This window comes from Chaetodon auriga, chromosome 23 (genome assembly GCF_051107435.1).
Source record: "Chaetodon auriga isolate fChaAug3 chromosome 23, fChaAug3.hap1, whole genome shotgun sequence".
NCBI classification, from domain to species: domain Eukaryota; kingdom Metazoa; phylum Chordata; class Actinopteri; order Chaetodontiformes; family Chaetodontidae; genus Chaetodon; species Chaetodon auriga.
The window spans coordinates 15,221,902-15,241,099 of record NC_135096.1 but is presented as its reverse complement, the minus strand read 5'-3'; the positions used below and the strand labels follow the sequence as shown (position 1 = coordinate 15,241,099).

At 46.4% G+C, this 19,198-nt stretch overlaps 1 protein-coding gene across 1 annotated transcript in view; it reads right to left on the bottom strand.

Moving 5' to 3' along the window:
* The window catches only part of pard3ba (par-3 family cell polarity regulator beta a), a 133,695-nt gene that overhangs the window by 87,813 nt on the left and 26,684 nt on the right, over positions 1–19,198 (bottom strand). Inside the window, exons 4-8 of the mRNA XM_076724065.1 lie at positions 13,097–13,203; positions 6,954–7,036; positions 3,835–3,921; positions 3,484–3,609; positions 1,248–1,726 (exon numbers count right to left, since the gene is read on the bottom strand). Coding sequence (XP_076580180.1) covers positions 1,248–1,726; positions 3,484–3,609; positions 3,835–3,921; positions 6,954–7,036; positions 13,097–13,203 — 882 coding nt within the window. The remainder of the gene's footprint in view (positions 1–1,247; positions 1,727–3,483; positions 3,610–3,834; positions 3,922–6,953; positions 7,037–13,096; positions 13,204–19,198) is intronic.

The window sequence follows — 19,198 nt, the reverse complement described above, 5'->3', positions numbered from 1 at the left end:
AACCTCACCGCCTGTCAATCACGGAGAGAAAGAGCCTGTTGCCAAGGGAGAGGGTGTTAGAGACCCCATAATATCCTCTGCTCTGATCTCGCATCAAGTGAAAGGGATAGAGGGAGGCAGGGGGGAAAAAAAACACACAAAAGAGGGATGGAGGGAAAAGGAGGAGTGATGAAAAGGTGGTGGGAAAAGAAAGAAATGAACAATAAAACGGCGGTGAATGGAGCTTTGCACTGCAGCTGCAGAGTGTGGAGACTTATGTCTTCTATCCTTTCATCTCGGTATCTTCTTGCCTTTTTCTTGGTACCTGTAACAAGTGTGTGCGCGTGTGTAGAAGAATTACAGCTATCCCTTCAACGCCCCATAACACTACAGGTTGCTCGAACAGAGCCTGTTCACAGTCCTACAAGCCTATTCCAGCGCTATCAACACATCAGCGCTCCAGCACTGATGTGTTTTAGAGGGGTGAGAGATAAGGCTGGTGGGAAGCCAGACTGATTCAGTCTGGGTTAAAATCTACAAGCAAAACAACCAGACGCTACGTTAAGGTTGTACAGCGAGATAAGAAATGAAAAATGGAAAGCTACTTTCAATATTCACTAAAATTGCTTTCAGTGCTTCAGACATTCAAATAGGACTTCTTTGCCTGCATTTGAAAAATCAATAACTCAAAAACATCCAGGTGCTGGTGGAGAGTGTAACATCTGAGACTTTCAAATCAGCTGATGCACAACTTTGAGTTCACCGGGTATTACATCAGGAAAACAAACCTGGAAGATAAAAGCTAGAAGTAAGCACAGATGTCCTCTAAAGGAGTCTGTGGATGATCCTGATAACAGTTCCTGAGCGAGTAAGAGGAGGACAAGAGAGGAAAAAGAGAAAGCAGAAACTATTTCAAGTTGCTACAAAATGTTAAAAACAACAGCTATACATTCATTCTTAATCAGAAAGTGGTACACCAGCGATTCAGTAATGCACTTTTGCAAATTTGTGGGGATAAGAGGAAAACATGAACGGTCAGAACTGAAGCAGCAGAGGCCGAGATATCCTCACTTTTAGTCCCTGTCAAGCTCCAAAAGCCCTTGATCCTGCACCTCCCACAGTGCTTGACAAGAGTCTTTGCAGGTAAATGCCCACATCTTTCAAAGCACACGCCCACGGTTTGTCTTGTGCTAATACCCACGACAAGTAAACGCATCCTCATGTGTCTATTTATACCCAAAACCAGGGTAAAAACTGAGCGCATTTACCTTTCTTCAGGTCAATTTTTATCCTCTTGCCGCCCTTCCTGCTGGTCAGGTTGGCCAGACTGGGCTGAGCAGGGCTCTTACTGGCCAGGGGGCTCTGGCTGTGGGTCCTGGGAGTTGGTGAGTCGCTCACTGCTCTGGCTGCAGGTGCGGCAGAGACTCTCTCTGAGGAGCCATGACCAGACTGAAGCTCCCCTGTTGGCGTGTTCACTGCAGCCGGCTCTGGGGTCTTGGCACGCGTCTCTTGTCGCCTCACTTCTGGTTTGGTGCTCAGTTTGGTTTCTTGTTTGGGTTCCGCTTGGGGTTCGGTTTTAGCACGGACCACTGCCGGACTCTTTGCTCTTGCGGAGGGGTCTTTGCCATCGGCAGTGAAAAGCTGGCCGATCAAGCTCTTCTCGTAGCGAGTCTTGCTGGCCACCGGGAGAACCTCAAGATGCACGGAGGAGGAGGAGGTCATGGCCTGACGGAAAACCTCCTGTGACCTAGAGGGATGCAAGGGAAATTCAGTCAATTAGCAATATTTTTGCCTATGATTGAAAACTCAGAGGAAGACATCTGACTGCAGCTAAAGTATAAGATGATCGCTCTAAACTCTGTGCCAATGTGCTTCGTGGAACACTACAAAACTATACAACAGGAGAAGAGACCAGGAAAGTCAAGCGGCACACAGACGGAGAACACAGACATTTGGAAAGCGGAGAATGGGGAGAGTGAATGCAGCTTGCGCGTCATTAATGGAGCTGTATTTCAATTTGGATCAAGCATGGAGTGACTCTTCCAGCTGGTTTGGGACACTGTGGTCCCTGTCAGATGGGAGAGACCTTACAGCAGGCTCCTATTGCAGCTTTAATAGACTACTATCAGCAAAACATCCACACAACACAGACAACACAGTGGGATACGGTTAAATGGACCCATTCAGCTCCACCACAGAGAGGACAGGGAACACAGAGAGAGGATGAGGACAGAGGGGTGTAGGTGTAGGTGTGTGTGAGTGTGTGTGTGTGTGTGTGTGTGTGTGCTGGGAAGAGGAAAAAATTAGCAACAGAGAGAAAGGAAGAGACACGTACACTTAGGCTCTTCTGTGAGAGGAGATGTGTTGGTGAGATAGGAAAGGCGGAGAATGAGAAGGATTTATCTTTGGCTGATAGAGGAGCCAAAGTGAGTGACGAGTGAGGCTCGTCGTTACAATGGTGGCAGGGTGAGCGGGAGTACAGTGCACACACACACACGCACACACACACGCACACATTAACAAGGAAGACGTTATTCTCCTGCCCTTTAAGGCCTTTGCTTTAGCTCCGAATCACATCCCGGATGCTTAAAGAAATAGACATTTCTAGGATTGGTTTCCATAGCTCGTTCCATTTTGGATCCAGTCCAGGTTGGCCAAATATCTGCATTGCTAAACACAAATCTTCATCTCAACTCATCATTTCTTAGTCGCAAATGATCGAGATTGATGTACAAAACACTCTGGTACCAGGCTTCTCATTTCTTGCTGCCATCGACAGCCACTGCTACTAAATAAGTTGCTAAAATGCCCAAATTACACTTCGCCTTTGCCTGGTTACTTCCCACTCTACAAGCTTTCATCTGTACTCAGCTTTGTTAGTGGAGAAAACGCCACTCTGCAATCACATGTGTGTGTTGTTGCAGCTCTGAAAGACCAACAGAGAGGTGATTCTTCTCTGGTGAAACGAGCTGGCTGATTGCATCCCGTTAACGTGGTGAGTCAGGATGTTCCAGGTAAACCTTCAAGTATGTCACACTGAGACTTTAAGGTCGTCAGTTTAATAGTTCTGAAGTGGAACCTCCAGTATTTGGAGCAGGAAAAACAGCTTGTGCAAGAATAAAGTATCGTTTCCCTTTCATTTTCATTTCAGGTTGTATGCACTGGTGGTGAACATGGATTCGCAGCTAACAATAATTAATTAGGTGGCTCAAAGGTTCGAAATGTGGGCTTGTGACGAGAAGCCTTTGCCTTTGTCCGGAAAATCAAGACGAGCTTTCAGGAAACTGCACTGTTTGTGTTTTCTCATCCAACAGAAGGTCGACAGCTTTAGGTAATTAATACTTAAATACCAACAAATGTTGAAAGCCAACCAGATTTGGTAAAGGATTCGGAATCGGACTGATAAAATGCTTTCAAACCCCCACGCGTCTCGTGTCTGATCTGGCATTTCCTTGTTTTTTCATGCACACACCCTCCAGCTCATCCACACCTCAGCACACTTACTGCGCGAAGGTCTTGTCCAGGAGTGGCGTGTCGTTGATTTGGACGATACACTCGTCCTCCTGGAAGATATTGTCTCTCTTGGCGCGACTGTGCTCTTCGATGCCTTTGATGTGGAGGCCCAGAGTCCTTGCAGCACACACACACACACAGCGTCGAGTGAATATGAATTCATGGAAGTAAACACATATATGATTACATGCCAGCACTTGAGTCCTTTATGCATTTCTATGAGTCAACATTGCCATCTGCCTTTCTTTATGAATGTCTGATTGATTACAAGTGGACGTGGTGGGGGGAGGGTGCGTGTCCGTATGTGCGCATATGTGTGCGTTAGTGTGGGTGTGTGCTTACCGTCCACTGAGAGAGGAGCAGTAGGGGACCACGTGGATACCCAGGGGCCCCCAGTCACCTGGAAACTCCACCGCCCTCGTCAGGGTGCTGTGAACAACATACACACACACAGACATCTTCATAGGTGGTGAATATGAGGAGCATATATTGCACATGACCATGACACAGTAATAAACAGCTGCACACACACTTGAGATTTTCTATGAGCAAGCTCTTCAAAATCCATCAGCATTTTCTTCCACTACACAGAAAAGGGATAGAAATTAGTCTACAGGTGGTCCTGCCAAACATCAGACAAAAGTGTGTGTGTGAGAGAGAGAGAGACGCAGGTGGCTACTTCACCCTTTATCTACCTGCTTCTCAAATACCAATCTACCTGGTGGACAAAAGAAGAGGGCAGGAGATAAAAGGGAAAGACAGATAGAGGGGCAGATAGAGATGAAACAGAACGAGCTCCTCTAATAATCTCTGCAGAGCCCTGAACTGCGGCTTTTAACAGCGGATAAACAAGGAGAACCCGACTGCAGACAGAAAAGAAGAGGGCTGCTCTTGACAGCCGGGATCTGCATGACGGGGGAATGGTAGAGGAGCTCGCAGGCGACCTCAATCTCTGTCTGCATGTGGAAATACATGTACAGATCATTTCCCTTGATTAAGTTTAGGACTTTAAGTTACATGAAGTGAAAACACCTGCGAAGAGAAAGAAAATGTCAGATGTGGGCTGCAACAGACAGATAGTGGGCTGAATGGAGAAGCAGAGTGTGGAAACCACTGGAAAGGTAAGTCCAGGTGGTAAGAAGGCCACCGCCCTCGGAGACAATGTCAATGAACGCTTTGTTGTATTTGAACAGAATTTCAGTGCTCCACATCAAAACCAGCCTCTGCATCCTGAGACAAGCTGAGAAAAAGTCCTCTCAGAAGAATACTCCTCATCTAAGACATCCACTTTTCTCCTTCAGCCTCTGAACTGCGTGTGGGAAGGTTATGAGGGATCTCAGGTGGAGGCCACAAACATGGCGTACATTTCCTCCACAGTTTCCCTGCATGGCTTTTACAAAGCTGCAATGCAAAAAGGCACCAACTCTGGAAACAAAGGCAGAGAAGTTCAAGGTTTATGTGCTTCGTGCACAAACACAAGCCCAAGGACTAGCTGGGATCATTATAACACACTCCTCTGTCACTGTCACCCCGCTCTCGTTAACCTCCGCCAGGGTCACACACATACTGTACACACACGTCCACGTACACACACATCCAATTTGCATTCTTATTGCTGCATCTATTGCATGCTCACAAACACCATCAGTCACATTCCCCTAAATTGAATTCACAGATACACACATGCATCAAATTTACATCTATTAGAGAACACAGTTACATCTAAATTACATCGGCCCATGAAATGCACACACACACACACACACACACACACACACACACACACACACACACGCTCACACACCTGCTTTAAATTTACTTTCAGTGATGGTAAACAATGAGGCCAGGACAGGATGCACACAGGTACAAAGCTGGTCCTGAATGATGTTGATGTATTCACACACACACACACACACACACACACACACACACACACACACACACACACACACAGCTTCAGTCCATTTACATTCATATAAAAAACAAACGGCAGCACAAACAAGCTCATCAGAGGCGGCAGTCGCTTGTTAGTGCTGCATGCTAATATGCAGAATAGCTCCGCTCACCCATTTTAGCATCCCACTGACACAAACGCAAACACAGTCATTGCACTGGGAGGGAGGGAGAGAGAGAGAGAGAGAGAGAGAGAGAGAGAGAGAGAGAGAGAGAGAGAGAGAGAGAGAGGCGAGGGACAGTGGGACGGATGAAAAGAGCAACGAGGAGTGAGACAGATGGCGCTCCCACTCTTGGTTGACTTCCTCTACATCAACCGAGGCTGAGTGCCTAACAAACTCGCGGCCGGGACTCGCTGAAAATGTGCCCTCGCTCGCTCGCCGTGGCTTCTTCAACCGCCAACCATCTGTTACCATGGCAAACTATCTGCGAGAGCCGTGCCTCCATTGTATCACAGTGCTGTCGAGACACCGCTGCACTGTAAAACCCTGAAAAATCACCATCTGCCACTCCAGCCAAGTCTTTTCCTGAGCACCCGCGATTCTCTCCAGAGTTATTTTTAAAAGAACAATCTCCTAATCGGAAAATCAGTCGGCTGCGGAGGGCGGTGGAAAATGATCTTTTACTTGCTGCGTGAGACAGGTGAAAGGTCGTGATGGAGAGGTTAACTGTTGCCAGCGTTACTGCCTGATTGACAGCCTGGAAAAATGAAGATAAAACTCCCATCATGCCAGAGTTCTGCGAGTGCATGCCCAGGAACGAAGTGGAGGTCGCCATGTTGCATGTCGGATAAATAACAAGAGGTCGATATCTAACACTGTCTCTGAAGTGACTGAAGAAGTTAATTCATTGAGTAAGTAGTTGACTGGCAGGAAACTGTGGAAAATTTCAGACTAAAAAAAAGCATATCTATGATAAATACATGAATACTCATTACAGAACTAACCTATCTCACTCCACAGGGGTCAAAGGTCAACACCATGGACATGAATTAATTACAACAACAGCAATACGGAAATCTTTACCAACTCTAGTCCTACTTCAGGAGAGTGGGAGACAACTAAACTGAACATCTCATTATGCTCACAGTGAACACAATGAAGTCATATGTTGGGTGTCTCACAGTTGGCCCAGTGGGACTGACTCAAATCAACATATTCATCAATACTGAAGGTGCAGCTCCACAAGCTAACCTTGCCTCATCTGGACCAAAAACATGGCTGTACACGCCTGCTTTAAACTGAATCCTTTTAGCCTCTGTGTGTAGAGAACTCACAATAATTACAATCAGCTCTGCTCATAGTGTCCTCTGGAGGAACTTCCCTCCCTCACCGCTGCTCCAGCACATACCAACTGTCACACAGCAGACGGTTTAATCCAGTGTCAGGCTGTCAAACAAAGACTGGAGTGTTAATCCTAGTCTCCATCACTGCGCCGTACCCAGCTACCGTTTGATCTGTCTGCTGCCGCTAAGACATCCATAAATACACCTGTACACACACTCGTACCTGAGGTTGACTTGGCTCATCTTAGCAGGGCGGTTGTCTGCGTGAAGTCGGTCCAAGGCTCCTTTCAGTACATCGTTGATTTCCTGTAGAAAAAGAAAAAAAAACACACAGAGAAACACACCCATTCAGTCAATATGATGATGATAACAGCTGCAGAAGCAAATGAACAGCGTCTACATTAACAGACACACACTAAACAAACACTGTTCGAGGAGGCCCGTCGCCAATTAGCAAAACAATTCAACGCCGCCATCAATCACCTGCACAGACAGAAAAGAGACAACGAACGCCGGACGCCGAGCTCCCTACCACGCGCCGCTGTCCTTCCTTCACTCTATGTACATTTCTATCCGTCTACCTCTCCCTCCCCCTCCCTCCATCCCTGCCCCGTGTCAGGCAAGGCTCTATTTTTAAGTCGGCAAAATCAACAACCCTGGGGGAAAACGGATAGAAAGGAAGAGAGGAACGTGGGGAGGAAGAGAGAGAGAACGACGCCGTCAAACTGTTGCGAGACGCTCAAACACGAGGAGCGGGAGAGAGAAATTGCCCCAAATCGCTAAAGACAAGAAGGGTGCAATTAGGTCCTTCTGCCTTGTCACTTTCATTGTGTCACCAGTACTAATGGCTAAAAAGCTCCCGCCCACCAGCCCGCTCCTCAGCGAGCCCCCACCACCACACCCAACTCCCCAATGGACCCTCTGTCACACACACAGAGAAAATATATGCTTTCTAACACGCTGACACCACCGTGCATAAATTTCCCGCAATTATTACCTACATATCGACTCTGCAGAGCTGCAAACGTAAAAATAGTGCGTTTGTGAACACACACACACGCGCTGCCTGTACAAATAGTGACCCACTTATCTAGGTAGAGCGAGATTACCCCCACAATAGAGCGCATGTGTGTGTGTGCGGGGGCAGAAAGACAAGCTGGAGACTCCCATTGTTGCTGTGCATCTTCCCGCAACGCCATTAGCTAACATACACACACAGGCTTCTCCTCCCACTGCTCACACACACACACACACACACACACACACACACATCGTCACAGAGGACGTAGCCTCTGGGAACACAAGGTGGGCAGGAGAGCAGGTGAACATACACACTCATCATGAACATGTTTGCACTTGTTTGTTTGTAATTGTGTGTCTGCTTTAATACAAGTACATGTGTTATATAAGATATGGCATGAGGGGATGTAAACACACACACACACACACACACACGGAAACACACAAACATGCCTTTCATTAATGCTTTAAAATTAAGGGATCACGCCGTAATGCCCAGCGTGAATCTAATCCCTGATTGAGAGCGCTCCCGTTTATCTAGACATGAAAACAGCAGCTTTCCTCTTTGGACACCCCGCTGGTGCTCAGCCAATCAGCTTGCCCAGCTCACTGCCCGTATCTCGATACACAAAGAAGAAACATCAGCGCGCCGCCCGTCCCTCCCAGTATGTCAGATTACCGCTTTCATGTCTGTAACAGGGCTTAACCTGAGAATGATCAGATAGATGCTTTTAGTTATTACAGATTAATATCTCTATGCTGTCATTATCACTGCTTTGATTTACTCTAACGTCCACAAACATTGGATTTCTCGTCGTATTTCTCAAAGTAAGCTGGTTCGTGTGCTAACATTCGAGCACTGTATAGGCTCTGGTGTCAGGGAATACCATTAACAATACCCAGCTCCGCCAGCGCGACTCCTGCTGCTGCTTTCACTGACACTTTGACTCCCGTCTGTGCCTACACATCAGCTGACACTTCAACTTCTTGAACTCGCACTTGAGCTGACATGAACTTCTTTTAGCACTTCCAACCGCTCTAACACTTTAACCTTTTAATGCTAAGTCTTCGGGCTTACACTTCGACTCCTATCAGCACTTTTAGCTGTTACTCTAATTTCTTTCAGTGCTTTAACTTAAGCTAAAGCTTCGGTCTCTTGAAGTGTTTCAGCTCAAACAATGACTCATATTTAAGCTCCTTCAAGTGCAGCACATCTCCATTTTCTCCAAAAATCATGGTTTTTAGTCATTTTGTTTTCCTCGCTGATTGATTTGAATGCAGAGCGCTTTGCGGTCCCAGGATGAACGCTCAAATAATTTCTGAAACCTGTCTGGAAACCCATCTAAGCACAACTAACAGGTTGTCTGCTCTGTTACTGTGTTGCACGCTGCCATCCATGTTTTTTCTGTTTTAGGTGCTGTTTGTAGTCTGAGGTATGTGTGAGTGACAGGCCGGTGTGCAGACATACGAACGTATGAGAGATGAGGTGTTTGTGTGTGAGTGTGTGTGTGTCAGTGTGCGTGTGGTTGTGGTTGTTGTCAGACAGATGAGTAATGAGGTGTGTGTTTCTTTTGTGCATTTCCTCTGAGTGCTGTAGTCATCTGGTACATGTCAGGCGGCTGAGAAATAGTGTGTGTGTGTGTGTGTGTGTGTGTGTGTGTGTGTGTGTGTGTGTGTGTAGGAGAGAGTGTCTGTATGTATATACACTGCAGGATCACAGCTTCAGTGTACTAGCTCGTGCTCCTTGACCCTCGTCATATCTATCACATTAACTGGCTGCCGTGGCCACAGTCTGTCACCTGCGTTCTCTTAAAAAAACACAAACTTACACACACACACACACACAAATGCGGTAAAATCCCCAAGGGACGGACGCGCAGATACACATGGCATCCAGCTGCTAGCATGAGGAACAGAGAGTGTACCGACAGTCACCCAGAAAAACAGCAGAATTCAGTTTAGCTAGTTGAGGTGTCAGCTTTTTACATCACGGCTGAAGGAACATCGGACAGAGTGTAACATATTAAAGTCAGACTTTCTGCTGTGTTAACATGTATTGCATCACTGAGCCCCGAGGTGTTGAAAATCAGCCAAAAACGTGGGAGGCAGAGTGAGGGAGCAGGACAGAGAGAGAGAATGAAGGAGCACAACGAGGATTGGGAGAAGGAGAGTGACGGAACCCGAAATTCAGCGGTTAGCAGGTAACATTAAACGTCTCATTTATTAGCTTCGCACATGGCAGGAAGTCCGGATCAATTAAAGGGCCGGCTGCATGTTTAGCACTGCTCAGCCCTTCTGCCACTTTCATTAACTCTTCTGATAAAGAGAGAAAGACTACGAGTGGTGTGAGCATAGCCTACACGTGAATCACAGACAGAGAGGAGCGGGACAACCTTGGCCTTCACCATCGCAGGCAGTAAAATCAATTAAAAGGACGGGCGCATATTTATCACAGTACCAGCCTTAATTACACTTTATCTGCTTTCAATAACTCCTCCAAGACAAAAAGGGACAGAAGTGTGTGTGTGTGTGTGTGTGTGTATGAGTGAGGGACTGTGTGGAGATGAGGGGGTGGGTGGGGGGGGGTGAACTGATAGTATATCGATCTACGGAAGTCCATCAGGCCCAGGACTCAATCTGCTCAAGAGCTGTGACGGCCTCCTCTCCTCGCCTCACACACACACACACACACACACACACACACACACACACACACACACAGCCTCACACACTCTGAGGCAACAAATATTCCTTGCCCTCCTCTGTGGGCCTGTGTCATATGTGGATTATACAGTCTGGATTCCAAAGCTTGAACAGATTGCTCAATTTACAGATTACTTGTAAGCAATTAGCACACACAGATAATTGACTTGAGTTTCGGCTCCTGGTGTCTCGATCAAAAGCTCTTTGTCAGTTCACATAGCTGCTGTGGAGATGTGTGTACGTGCACGATCGGGAGAAGTCGCTCTACTGCTGTACCTCAGCTCAGTCACCAGAATAAAACGATGGCATTGTGCATTTCTGCAAACCATGGATATGCTAAATTTTCATGTTTCATAAGTATCATATCAAGGTTTCAAAGGGACGTAGTTCAGGTTACCGATGCATGAATGTGAGCTGAGTTTTTGTCATCAGGAGGTGGAGGGGTGGAGGTGGCGTGACAGCCAGGTGAGACGATTGCCGAGCGGCAGACCCCTGTTCCAGCCCTGTTTCTCGCAGCAAAGTAGGTATTTTTAATGAGACGTCAGGACATTTTCCAGCCAAGTTTGTGGCAACAAAACTGGGTAGTTTTAACAAGATGTCGGGACATTTTCCAGCTGTACTTGTGGAGACAAACCCAGCTACTGTAAGCCAAAATCTTTGGAGCTGTTCCTAACCTTCACCATGCACCATGCCAAACTGTATTCTTGCCATTGGGTTGAATACCTCCGCAGTGTCATCAACTTTTCAGACCACTTGGACTGAAACCAGGCCCCCTTTTTGCAATCATGGTGGGTTTTCTCAACAGGTAGGACAGCATGTAATCCTTCAACTACAAAGAACATGATAATTACTACAATCTGTTTCTCGAGGTTTCCCTGAGAGCGTGGATACCATTCACTGCATTTACATGCACATTTATAATTCTTAATTATACATGGAGATTCAAAGTGATCTGTTAGATCATGAAATGATTACGGTGTGAAATGATTAAGTTCATCAATGCATAAAACCCATACCTGTACTGTTATTGCAGCATGTGATTTTCTTAATCAAACATGTCCCTTAATCTGAGCATTAGCAGTGTGCACATCAGCGTATTGACTTGCTGTGCATGAAACATATATGAACAACATATATAAACCATTTCCTAAATGCCCAGCTAACTCCACACCCTGATAGTGTTCCCTGATCCAATATCAATCCAGAGAGCTTGAAAAACATCTACACAGATGGATCCCAGTAGGAAAAATGACTGGAAATCAATAGAGGGACCAAAGATCCAATTACACGCACTGCAAACTACTCTGTTTATTAAAGCAATGCTAACATGCTAATGTTCGGGGCTATTGTTTGGTCTCACTTTAGCATGTTGGCGGGCTAAAATTTGCTAATCAGCACAAAACACAAAGTCACTGAGGCTGATTACAATTCATGCTGAGGGGCTCAAGGATGTCTCCAGAAAGTCTCATTGCAATCTGTCCAACAGTTGCTGAGACAGATATTTCAGTCTTGACCTCAGTGGCCAGTTGACAGATTGGCACTGCAATGCATGGAGCCGCCCCACGAGTGGGGCTGAAATGGCAAAGCAGCATACAGAAACTTTAACTTCTAACAGATTATCTTGTAAGCTGTATCGATGTTAAACACTGTTGTTCTGGGTGTCTGCATCGACTCTTCTTTATTCACCATAAAATAAAGCAGAAATGCCTTTAAAAGGCTGTAAATGGACAAAAACAATGACATGCCAACATCCGCCAGTGAGCTTAAGAGGAGCTGTCTGGTTCAAATAAGGCTGCTGAGGTCTGAGGCAGGCAGCAGAGAGATGTAGATTGCAGAGATGCAGAACAGCTGTGAGGATACTCTAAATCATCCATAATGAGCCTGTTTCACTCCGGTCCGGCCGTGCAGTTTGACGAGGATGAGGCCTGACGTTTTTTGGACAGCAAATATGGGCTTTGTCATTGTGTTTACTCGCCGCCCGCCGATGCCTGATTTCTGCTTAGTCACTGCTGCGTGGAACGCGGCGGGGGTGAGCAACACGACTCCCTCTCTCTACCTGAGTTCCCCTAACACGCACGCTAACAGCGTGACCTCACGCAGCCTCCGTCCTGGCCGCCGCACACACGCACGCGGAGAAAAGAAAAGGCAGCAGACAAAGCCCTCCTTAATGGCCGCCCTGTTTGGAAAAGAGGGAGAGCGCTTGAAAAGCCGACCCTTTCCGAGTACAGCCTGAGGCGTGAAGCTGGACCACAGGAGGAAACACTTATATGAGAGAGCGGAGCACATGCACGACAGACGTCATGGGAAATGAAATATGCTCATCTCTCTGTTATTTATTTACTTTATTTTTACATTTTTCATCTCTTTTCCATTACCTCTTGCTTCGGTTAGAACATTTTGCTCCCTTTGTGTGGCTAATTTGAACCGTAGGAGGCTGGAGATTGTGATGGTTTTTTATTTCTCTTTTATTTCTATTTCTCTGTTCCTTCCTGTTAAAAACACATTAAACAACACAGGAAATAAACATCTTCTTCAGAAACACGAGACTGAAGAATATCATTTATCTCCGAGTTTACACAAAAATGGCTGATTTACATTATCAGCATCTTTTTTTTTCCTACTCCATCACACATCAATGCTCACCGGCTCAGGAGACCCGCTGCTATGGTCATCAGGTGGGGGCGTGGCTGTCATCTCATGGGGCGGGGCCAAGGCCGAGTCACTGCTGCTCCTCACCAACAGAGGTGTGTCTGACGGAGACAGAAGCGGGCGGAGTCAGAGATACAGAAGAAATGCTGGAGGCCAATCAGCTGTTCACTTGCATCATCACATGTAACGTCATTTATTCGGCAATCTGTTGCAAAGAAATCAGATTATATTTGTTGTCTCAAACTGCAGACACACTGAGGATCACCAGACGAGGCGGAGAGCTGTGTGGCAACCTTCACACTAAGCAGCTGGCCTGCGTCTTGTTAAAATGCGGCTCAGGGGGTTAGAAAGACCCCCGGGGCCCACTGAGCTCTCCGAAAGCATTTGACACCAAAGCACCCAAAACATGAAAATTCAGGGGAAGACGAAACTTAAAACCAAAACTGAGGAACCTGACTCCTGATTGGGCAGAGTTAATGGAAATTCTGAAGAAAAGGGACACAGGAAATGAAGTGTTTAGAAGATAGCATCAAATACAAACAGATCTGCGCCTGTTTGATGGAAAAAAGGGATTTTTTTAGGACTGTAATTCATTTTAAGATGACTCACAAACCCTTAGAGTGGACCAGCAACCACCCAACCCTTACGTAATGCACTCAAGCAGCCCCACACCCGCAGTGCACACTTTCATGAGAGCAGCTGTTGCCTCCTTGCCCCCGAACGCACACATAATCACATGCACACACGCTTACCACAAGCCCAAAGGAGGTGGGAGAAGGAGCGGTAACATGGGCAGGTCTGAATCCACAATAAAAACAATTCAAAAGAATCTAATTTGGACCTTTGTGCTGCCTCTTGCTTTTAATATCCACCCCAACGGGAGCGGGCTGGTATTTGTGGATGTAAAACCCGTAGCGGGGTGTTTTTAAATTTAACTTGACAGAGGAGAAAATAAAGACAGGGGAGAGAAAACGGGGAGAGCGTGAGATAAACAAAAAAGGAAGGAGAGAGCCGGGAGATAGTGACGGGGAGGGAGGGAGGGAGAAAACCTAGAAAACTGAGACACACAGAGAAGCAAGGCAAACAAAATTCTCTTCTTTTCCTGTAATCAATCTCTCTTTGGAGGGTCAGTGACAGGGTCCTGGTCCAACGTGGTCAGAATAGAGAGAGCAGAGGAGGAGAGCAAGTAGGAGGGAAAGAAGTGGCAGGGGTCTCACTCTGTGTGTGCGTGTGTGTGACTCCAGACAGATGAAAAATGGTCATTCCAACCACTCCAGACACACACACGACCATCGTTTACGGCTCATATCATCCCCACATGTTCGGTCATCTCATGTTATGTTCAGGTCTGTCGAGTCATTGTTAATAATTATCATAAATGATCGGTGCTTCGGTCGCAGTCTGACCCTCCGTCTGTCTCTGCAAACAGCGAAGGTTTAAACACACAATGTTGACTCGCTATCGCTAATGAGAGGGAATTCAAAGACGCCGAAAAGCCCCAAAAAGCTTCAAAATGCTGGGATCTTTTAATTAGGGCTCTTCTGGCTTTTAGTTCCAGTTTCTGATTTTTTGCTTCAGTGAGGAAATCAACAGAATGTGGTCTAATCTGATTTGGGAAAGCAGACGTGGGGAAGAAACGGTGGAAACGACACAGGAAATAATATGATTTGCAATAATGAAATGTGCTTTGATTTAACACAGAAACATCTGGGGGAAAAAAAAAGCAGGTATCTTTTCAGAGCCGGCATCAAAGGGCATCAGAAAAACACATCAGACGACGCTCCAGCGAATCAACGGCTTCTGCGCCGTTAATCGCGTGTGCATCTAAAATAGGTCAAACACAGCAGATACGTTTCAATGTTGTTAAATGAGCCTTTTGTCAAGGTGAGTTTTAGAGGCAGCAGGATTGCATGCAGTCAAAAGTCAAAGCCACAATGCATTCATAAATTCACTATAGGTGGCAGAAGTTGAAATTTGTGTTTAGAAGTCCGATAAGAAACCACGGAGAGGAGGTCTGGAGGAATAAATCAACTCTGAGATCAGTCGGAGGGCGAGGTTGAGCAGCGAACACGCTGCCCACGCAGGGTCGGGGTGTACGTTTCTGGCTTTGCTTGCAGCCAAAGTCGATACAGCTGGTACATTTGCTGTTTGAGGCAAATAAACACGGACAATTTGCACAAATAACACAAGGCTTTTTTTTCGCAATTTGCATCGATAGCTCTGCTTCGATGACTGCAGGGCGAAAGTCTACGCTCTGCAGTGACAAACTTGGAGAAAACATAAGTCCTATAGACGTTATATTTGCACACATTTGCTTTAATTCAAACAACGCGACCTCAAAAAGCACTATTTCTGCTTCTTTACATTTTCCACAGCGACACATGCAAAAGTTTACAAGTTAAGAGGGACCACGAATAGAAAGCAGTAAAACTTAATGGATGCTTCTTTCCCTCTCCTTCCTGTACGCACCTGTCTAGGACGTTCACGGGAAGTGAATGTGAATAAAAATACACACACAGCAGGTTTTAAAAAGGCAAACACACACACACACACACACACACACACACACACACACACACACACGTGCACATTCGCTCCAGGTGTGCTAAGGTAGTGCTATGGAATTTTCCAACCATACGGGAAAAACATAGACGCGGTGATAAACCGCACAACATTAAATTAAACTACAAGGACAAGAGGTACATGAAGTACCAAAATACCTTTACTACTGCAAGGCCAGCTGGATTAAATCACAGCGCCGGTTCAAACTGGATCCTGCAGATTTTAAAAGGGACTGAAAGATGGACTGTCGGAAACAACTTATTTCCGAAGTGGCTATAATGGATTTTCAGAATGAGCTCTCCAAATACAGACTTATACATCACCACAATGTCGATGATGCGACTTTGTTAAGTGACCAAGGCCGCTCCATGGTCACAGTCAGGGTCCATTACCCAGCGGTCAGCCCCATAAATCCTCCTCCATTTATCCATCGGAGTCAAATCTGTCTCCATCAATCCTCCCACCACTTAGAGCCCCGGAGCCCGGCCCAGCCATGTGGAGGAACCTGAGGGTCGCTGGCTTTGACCTCTGACCTGCATTGACCTCTGGAGGGTCAAGGGGTGTCACAGAGGGTCAGGGATATTGATGAGAGTGACAGTTGTAACTCTCTTAGGTCAGCCGCTGTTTAGACGTTCATAAACAAGATTGCCTCGGAGTCATTGCTAATCGAAGGCGACTGGGCAGGTGGACATGGGCTTCAGCATTTTATGAATTTCACTGAATAATGAAAAACTGCACCACAAGTAACCTCAACCAACTGAATCCCTGACATCAGCACACAGCGACCTGATGAACAATCCCACCTACACCGCCAAGCTAATTAAAAAAAAGCCCTAACTATAGCAACTAATGTGTCTTCACCTTCTCTTCATGTGTTCAGGCTCACAATGAGACCCATCTGTTTCTTCATTACTGCATGTGACTATGGAAAAGTCACACCTCCAAGGATCAGTGTAGTCAGTTTGTCCATAGATTCACATTTTTATTTCATATTAGACCTTCTGCAGTCTTGTTTCAGCCCAAATGTAGGTGGAATTTTAAGCGTCAAACCTCAAGTCAAACCTCAACAATGTGGGAAACATAACAGAAACATGGCATTTCTGTTTGTGTCATGGATTAATTTGAGGAACGTTACAGTCTCCGCTCAGGTTTTCTTGTCGTTGTAGCAAGTCAGATGTTAAAGAGAGAGAGAGAACTCGTCTAAAAGTGGGTCTCACAGCAGCAGCGTGGCATCTGCAGCTCTGACGAGCTGAACATCATGCATGCCTTCTGTGCAACGTGAGCAAAAATTTTCATTTATTTTAAGATCACAGACATTTTCTGACTTAAACAGCCGGTCTCCTGCCAAAAGGGTGGAGAGGAGGTGGAGGCACTGAAACTTCGGATGTATTTTCGGTTGGCTAATTTGACTGAACTGTAGAGCCGCAACCACGAGGTGCCCTCCGACTTTAAATAGAGCTCACCGACCAGCTCATCTCAGCGGCCACAGAAACAAACGGCAGCACGCTGAAACACGCCCGAGCTCCGTTCCTTATCGCTCTGTTGAGATCTGTGTGATTGAAGAGACCTGAAGAGGCCTTGAGAACTCTGCCAGCTCTGTTTTTACCAGCTTCTGACTCTCCATCTGCAACTCTCTGCCTAACTAGGTTGCTTATGCAATTCTGGGAAGACAGAGGTTTATTTTAAGAATTTCCTCTTGTTTTCTGCTCTGTGAAAGTTTTGTAACGCTGCGGCGCTCAGTTCACTGCCGGGGCAGGATGAAAACAAGGATGCATCATGTTTCTGTCTGACTGTGTGTGACTGTGGATGTGTGTGTGGGTGCAAATACTAATCAGCGCGTGTGCCTGTGTTTGCCTTTGAGTTTGCATGTGCAAGCATGCGTGTATGGTGTGTGTGTGTGTGTGTGTACATTTATCACAAACTGTGCTCTGTGTGTATATTGTGCGCATCTGCGAGCGAGCGTGTGTGTTTTCATGCCACAGGCCAGGGTGGTCTTGTTTCTCTCTCAATCGATAGAGCAGCCCGGCTCAGGCTGCTCATGGGATGATGCGATAAGGACTCTCTTCCTGAGAGTGAGTGTGTGCGTGTGTGTGTGTGTGCGTGCGTGCGTGCATGTAGCAGTGGATCAATGCAGGTCTAATCATCCCACTGGGGCAGTGTGAAGTCCAATCACCCTGTTCAAACAAACAGCCCAACCTGACACACAAACACTTTGATGCCTGACTGATTACTGAATTACTCCTCATCCTGTCCGCCACCACTCAGCGCGATTACATGCAACCTATAACCAGATCATTGTGAATAATCAGGCTCAGGCAATGGTGTGATTAAAGCATTCACATGGTTTGCAGTGATCCAATTTTCTCATAAGCCCGGTTTTCATGATTTGTCGATGAGCGGGTTGATGTCTAAAAGGATGAGTTTTAGCCTAACCTGACATATCTTATTATGCCACAGCTGCTAGCCTCGCTGCGTGTAGGTAACTATTAGACCCTGACTCAGACTTTAGTCTAAGGTAACCAAGTTAAAGGGTTTACATCACAGCCGCAGTATAATATTCAGCCAGCCTGGATTGCTTTTATCTAATCTTGGTTAACCCTTTGAACGGTTTCCCTCCTTTTATTGAGACGCTTATGGAATAACAGTCACTGAATGCCTCAGCATGACATGCCATATATTGTCATCTGCAGGATAAGTTAGGCTTCTCAGGAAAGCTATCATTTAGCACGTCTGTGTTCCGGCGTTAATTGCTGATGAGGGACATTTCCTCCCTTTGTCACATGCTCAAAGTGTGCTACAGGCTTCACTTGATGCTCTTTGAATGCAGCAGGTTAAACAGTAGGTTTTATTACTATAACCTGATATCATTTCAAATAAATTTATGGGCGTTTATCCTCAATGAACCCTGGAGAAACTGTGAGCAGGTCAGACAGGTCTGACTGTCTCTGTCAGAGTCTCCAGAAACGCTGTTTTTGCAAATGGTCCACATACTAGAAGTGATGTAACGCCCAATAAATAACTGATCTTACAGCAAAAGGGTGAGCGAACACACACAGACACACACTCATCTAAGGCCTTCCCAGGCTGTGGGTGTGTGGGGTTGTTTAACTTACATGCATGCTGGGGTTCCTTTTGTCAAATTGTGTGAGTGTGTGAGTGTGTGTGTGCGTCTGAATGACAAAAGCTGCCTTAATGCATGAGTCTGGCTCTGTATGAGGGGCGTCACAGGGTCAAATCATAACTAAGTTAGTCAGGGTTCAACAGGGCTGGAGAGCAGGTTGGGGGGGGGTGGGGGCAGGAAGCTGTCCCACTGGGTGAAAGACAGGGTGGGGGTGGAATTAGTCCATTCACGCTCTGCTGGACCCTGGGCATGCTAACAGGCTACAGTGCTAATCTAGTTAGAGCTGGAAGCCATGCAGAGACAGGGAGGGTAGGGCGAAATGGGAGGGTGGGGGGAGCGAAAGTATTGGGGGGGTGATGGGTCAAGGTCTGGGGGGCCGGGTGGTGAGCTGGATGGCAGGTGGCTGAAGCTGA